Genomic DNA, 6,000 nt, shown 5'->3' with positions numbered 1-6,000 from the left:
TAATACCGGAAATGTTCCAGAACAAGAAATCTGAAATTGATTTAGTAACACAGCGATAATCCGGGCCTCGGCCACACCTCTATTTATCTTTAGTATCTGTGTCCTGCCTATCTGAATGCTGTTGGTAATCCTTAACTACAAGGGCACCATTCTTGTAGTAGCCTTGCTTGTTGTTACGTCTCAAATCCTGGAGTACTTTTCTCTGGTGTGTGGTGATATCACTGCCTATACCATATCCACTCTCCTTCAGTTTATCGCGCAGGCCTATTGCTCTCACTTTGCAGTCCATAGAATTGAATCGAACTATAATAGGTCTCGGGCGATTAGACTTTGCATAGCCAATCCTATGGGCGTTCACAATGTCGGTTGCTGAAAATGGAGTACCATCATTATGGGTGTTCAGTGTTTCGCAAATAACTTCCTTTATGTTCATTTTATTTTCATCAGGTTTCTCAGCGACACCATACAGCAGTATATTCTGCTTCCGGCTGTACTGTTCTAGTTTATCCACAGTATTCTCAAGGTTGTCAATCTTATCGGTAACATAACTATATGCTGACCTGTCTAAAGTAGAACTATGCTCCTTATACAAGTCAGGAAATGCCAGTCAACCAAACAATTACAGAGGTATATCTGTTTTGAATGTCATGGGAAAGTTATTTGCATGTATTGTTGAAAAACGACTTTGAATTTAGCTTGAAGTAAGTGATATGATATCCAAAGGTTTAACTCTGAGTTTTCTACAGTTGACAATATCTTTGTTTTACAGTCACTTTGCTCAAAATATTTATGTTATCCTAATGTCGTTTTTATTGCGTCTTTGTTGACTTCCGCAAAGCTTTTGATAGAAAGACACTGCTGTGCCTCACTAAAGGATGTCATGGAAAACTGTCAATTGTTTTTCAAAATACGTATTCCCCAGTCAAAGCATGTCTCAAAACTGACTCGGATATAACTCCTTGTTTTACTAATTCCAGCGGTGTTCGTCAAGGTTGCATCTTAAACTCCGTCTTATTCATCTTTTTATAAACGAACTTTTTTCTGAAATTTACAAAGAATGTCATCATGGTGTGTTTGTGACGCAAGACATAATAGATATTATGCTATTACTGTTCGCGGATGATGTTGCTCTGGTGCCCTACTGTGTGGTAGGCTTGCAGAAACAGTTTAATGTAGCGCAGTCCTTTGTATTAAGTGGGGTTCAGAAGTAAACCTTGTGAAACTCAATGTTATTGTTTTTAAAATTGGTGGAATTGTATCGAAGCATGGTGGTGATATATTGTGATAAACGTTTGAAACTTGCTGGTTATTATAAGTAGTTAGGTCATTAATGTCCTCGAGACTAAATTACCCCAAGGCTTGTAAGACCTCAGCGCTACACGCATCTAAAGCAATGTTTCCTGTTAATAAATTATTTAAGGAAAACAAATGTATCTCATTTTCCACAGCAAATTCTATATTTGATGGTAAAATTCTACCCATTTTGTTATACCATGCGGAAGTATGGGGGATGAAATATTTTGAATCCTTTGAAAAAAATCATACTTTGTATTTTAAGCGATGTTTATGCATTTGTAAATATGATTAAAATATAGTAGTACTTGGTGAAACTGGTCGCTGAAGTATATATGTTCTTAGCCAGCTGCGTGTTGTTAAAAATATTGGATAAAATTATTAAAAATGGAACCTCACAAGCACCCATTTCAATGTTATAATTAAAGGGAAACGAATTGGGTGTCTGGTGTAAGAATCATGTCCCTGACTCTACAACTAAGCTCCACCCTAGTTCCTACCCACTCCCTCATCCTCCTACCCTCGCTCCCCCCCACACACCAGCCACAGCTGCTTCCCTCCCTCGCCCACCCACAGCTGCTACCCTCCCTCGCCCCCCACAGGTACCACCCACAGGCACAACCCACAGGCACCACCTAGAGCTGTTACCCTCCCTCGCGCACCCCCACAGCTGCTAGCCTCCCTCACCCACCCACAGCTGCTACCCCTCCTTGCCCATCCACAGACTCCACCCACAGTCACCACCCACAGCTGATAGCCTCCCTCGCCCATCCCTACACACCACCCACAGCTGTTACCCTCCCTCGCTCACCCCCACACACCACCATAGCTGCTACCCTCCCTCGCCCACCCACAGGCACCACCCACAGCAGCTACCCTCCCTCGCCCACCCACAGGCACCACCCACAGCTGCTACCCTCCCTCGCCCACCCACAGGCACCACCCACAGCTGCTACCCTCCCTCACCCACCCACAGGCACCACCCCCACACACCACCATAGCTGTTACCCTCCCTCGCCCACCCACAGGCACCACCAACAGCAGCTACCCTCCCTCGCTCACCCCACACACCACCCACAGCAGCTACCGTCCCTCACGCACCCCCACACACCACCCACAGCTGCTACCCTCCCTCGCCCACCCGCAGGCACCACTCACAACAGCTACCCTCCCTCGCTCGACCCCACACACCACCCACAGCTGCTACCCTCCCTCGCTCAGCCCAACACACCACCCACAGCTGCTAGCCTCCCTCGCCCTCCCACAGTCACCACCCACAGACGCTACCCTCCCTCGCGCACCCCCACACACCACCAACAGCTGCTACCCTCCCTCGCTCACCCACAGGCACCACCCACAGCTGCTACCCTCCCTCGCGCACCCCCCCCCACACCACCAACAGCTGCTACCCTCCCTCGCTCACCCACAGGCACCACCCACAGCTGCTACCCTCCCTCGCCGACCAACAGGCACCACCCACAGCTGCTAGCCTCCCTCGCCCACCCACAGGCACCACCAACAGCAGCTACCCTCCCTCGCTCACCCCACACACCACCCACAGCAGCTACCCTCCCTCGCGCACCCTCACACACCACCCACAGCTGCTACCCTCCCTCGCTCAGCCCAACACACCACCCACAGCTGCTAGCCTCCCTCGCCCATCCACAGGCACCACCAACAGCAGCTACCCTCCCTCGCTCACCCCACACACCACCCACAGCTGCTACCCTCCCTCGCCCACCCACAGGCACCACCCACAGCTGTTACCCTCCCTCGCGCACCCACATGCACCACTCACAGCAGCTACCCTCCCTCGCCACCCACAGGCACCACCCACAGCTGCTACCCTCCCTCGCTCAGCCCAACACACCACCCACAGCTGCTACCCTCCCTCGCCCTCCCACAGTCACCACCCACAGACGCTACCCTCCCTCGCTCATCCACAGACACCATCCACAGCTGCTACCCCCCCCCCCCCCCCTCGCCCACCCAAAGACACCACCCACAGCTGCTACTCTCCCTCGCTCACCCACACACACCACCCACAGCTGCTACTCTCCCTCGCTTACCCACACACACCACCCACAGCTGCTACTCTCCCTCGCTTACCCACACACACCACCCACAGCTGCTACTCTCCCTCGCTCACCCACACACACCACCCACAGCTGCTACTCTCCCTCGCTTACCCACACACACCACCCACAGCTGCTACTCTCCCTCGCTCACCCACACACACCACCCACAGCTGCTACTCTCCCTCGCTTACCCACACACACCACCCACAGCTGCTACCCTCCCTCGCCCACCCATATGCACCACCCAAAGCTGCTACCCTCCCTCGCTCACCCCCCACACCAACCCATAGCTATTACCCTCCCTCACCCATCCATAGACACCACCCACAGCTGCTACCCTTCCTCACCCACCCACAGACACCATCCACAGCTGCTACCCTCCCTCGCCCACCCACAGACACTAACCACAGCTGCTACCCTCTCTCGCCCACCCAAAGACACAACCCACGGCTGCTACCCTCCCTCGCTCGCCCAGAGACACCATCCACAGCTGCTACCCTCCCTCACCCACCCATAGACACCACCCACAGCTGCTACCCTCCCTCGCTCGCCCACAGACACCACCCACAGCTGCTACCCTCCCTCGCTCGCCCACAGACACCATCCACAGCTGCTACCCTCCCTCGCTCACCGGTCTCCACGTAGCCCCGGGACGCCAGCAGTGGACAGTGACATACCGAGGGAGGCACGCTGTACCTGAGCGTTATTTGCACCTGGCTCTTCTATCAGTGGCCAACGAGCATTCAGCAAGATCGGTCGGACTGGGCACTGAAGTCATAGCTTAACCAAAGGTAAGAAGGCCATTTTAGAGAAGATTTAAACAACACATTAGCGTGGTTTTCTGGTGAAACGATCATATGGTAATAATATCAGATAGAGGATCGGTTGAATCGAACATAATCAATTAATTAACATTTTTGCTGTAATGGGCGTGGTGGGTACTTTCTCTTTATTTTAACACCTTTTTGATTTTCGTATGTCTTTTTGTTCAGTTACATATAACAGTCTGCCTTAGAGTACGAAATAGAACACGCCATTACAAAACTCGTTTTGAGATTTTAGATTATACATTAATTATAATAAACAATTCAGAGCAGGTTAATATGATCTAAAGATCTATAAAGGTATATTTCAAAAGTCACAATATCTGTACATCTTGTAACCTTAATGTTGTATCATTTTATGCTTGTGTGTAAACTCTATCTTCAATTAAGAAACAAGTATATTACAAAGAAGTTTACATCTTGTCCAAATATCAATTTGTTTTGTATACTCATGTCAACCTCAAATATTACTTTATTGCAAAATATTGAATTGTACATACATCATGCATTGTTAGTTAGAGGAAACACGCATACCTTGGAAATACGTTGAACTATGGGCCTATGGCCTCTCAGTTTGCAATGAAAAAACAATGATAAACAAAAAACACATTTTTTTATCAAATTAACTTCGAAACATTTAAGAAAATGTGAATCGAATGCATGCCTAAATGGTTATGGGTGTGCATGATTATTAAGACATCATGTATCTTCTTTTGTCCTCTGATCTCCGGTCGTTGAAGCTGATCTCAAACGTATACAAATGTAATTGACATTTCTTGGAAGTTGACGAATGGCAAGTTTACAAAAAATATGAATAACAACTTGTTTGTTTGACTGTGATAGCGACGTTTCGGTAGAGATCCGTATACCGTTGTCAAGCAAGCACGAAGATGATACAGAGTTATATGTGGTAGGTGAAGAATTAACAGCAATAACAATCACCATCATACATGCGGTGTTCATTAGCCAGTCTTGCTTGACAACGGCGTAAGGATCTTTACCGAAACGACGCTATTACAGCATAATAGAGAATCTGCTATCCATAATACTTTTGGTAACTTTGCAAATGTAGTTAAAATGGTTTATTCAATAATATTGATAATAAGAGGTAATTTTAATATGCGCCAAATTTCCAATCACCAAATGATTTTCTCGCTACAGACACATCAAGGCTAGACAGTTGTGTTTGTGGAACAGGGATATTTAATATCTAAAGCTGTTTACTCGTGAGGATTCAACGATATGATTGGTACTCAATTAATTTATTCCTTACACGGACTAATAGATTGGCACAGAATCGATTATGCGTGAAAACGGGCTGTAGACGATACCGAAAGCAGTACCGAAAGCAAAGCAGCCTGAAAAAAGAGAGGAATATCTTAGGTGCCAACCATTTAAACTTCTTGGGGTAGGGGGTAAAAGGGGACTGAGGGAAGATGGGTTTTGGTGTTGGTTGGAGATATGATATTGCCTGGATGTGTTGGTTGATGTCTCCACTGCTTACACGCACAGGAGGATTATAGTTGTGTACAAGGTGTACGCATATAGTCAGATGTAAATACACCTTATGGCGCACAGTCATAGAGAGGAAATAGTCATTCATAATGAATTTGTTTAAAGCATGGTTCGCAGTGGAAGACTAAACTAAACTAAACATGAACTTACCTTTCAATCAACTAAACGTGAAATCCCCTTGTAATCAACTAAACGTGAAATCCCCTTATAATCAACTAAACAATGAAAATGTGATAAGATCAAATGAAATGGATTTGAAACTAAAAGTGAAGTTGCCGTATGGTAACAAT

At 47.2% G+C, this 6,000-nt stretch overlaps 2 protein-coding genes across 2 annotated transcripts in view; both read left to right on the top strand.

The window, feature by feature from the left end:
• The first annotated feature begins 1,752 nt into the window (after positions 1 to 1,752).
• Positions 1,753 to 4,156, top strand: LOC124134475 (extensin-like). The gene is made up of 3 exons (XM_048381030.1): positions 1,753 to 1,895; positions 2,031 to 3,198; positions 3,929 to 4,156. Exons 1-3 carry the CDS (start codon positions 1,753 to 1,755, stop codon positions 4,154 to 4,156), a joined length of 1,539 nt encoding a protein of 512 aa, XP_048236987.1.
• The window catches only part of LOC124134388 (sodium- and chloride-dependent glycine transporter 2-like), a 45,496-nt gene continuing 43,503 nt past the window's right edge, over positions 4,008 to 6,000 (top strand). The window contains exon 1 of the mRNA XM_048381070.1: positions 4,008 to 4,162. The gene's annotated coding sequence lies outside the window, so the exon portion shown is untranslated. The remainder of the gene's footprint in view (positions 4,163 to 6,000) is intronic.

The sequence above is a fragment of the Haliotis rufescens genome, unplaced genomic scaffold (genome assembly GCF_023055435.1).
Source record: "Haliotis rufescens isolate VD_foot unplaced genomic scaffold, xgHalRufe1.0.p SCAF_35, whole genome shotgun sequence".
In the NCBI taxonomy this organism is placed as follows: Eukaryota; Metazoa; Mollusca; class Gastropoda; order Lepetellida; family Haliotidae; genus Haliotis; species Haliotis rufescens.
This window is presented reverse-complemented; position numbering and strand designations above follow the sequence as displayed.

What these genes read in the sequence shown, in the direction of transcription:
- LOC124134475 (XM_048381030.1), top strand. Translation starts at nt 1,753, where the DNA reads ATGTCCCTGACTCTACAACTAAGCTCCACCCTAGTTCCTACCCACTCC. An exon ending in CCCTCCCTCGCCCCCCACAG is followed by an intron (nt 1,896 to 2,030) that starts GTACCACCCACA and finishes CTCCACCCACAG; the next exon opens with TCACCACCCACAGCTGATAG. An exon ending in CCCTCCCTCGCCCTCCCACA is followed by an intron (nt 3,199 to 3,928) that starts GTCACCACCCAC and finishes GCTCGCCCACAG; the next exon opens with ACACCACCCACAGCTGCTAC.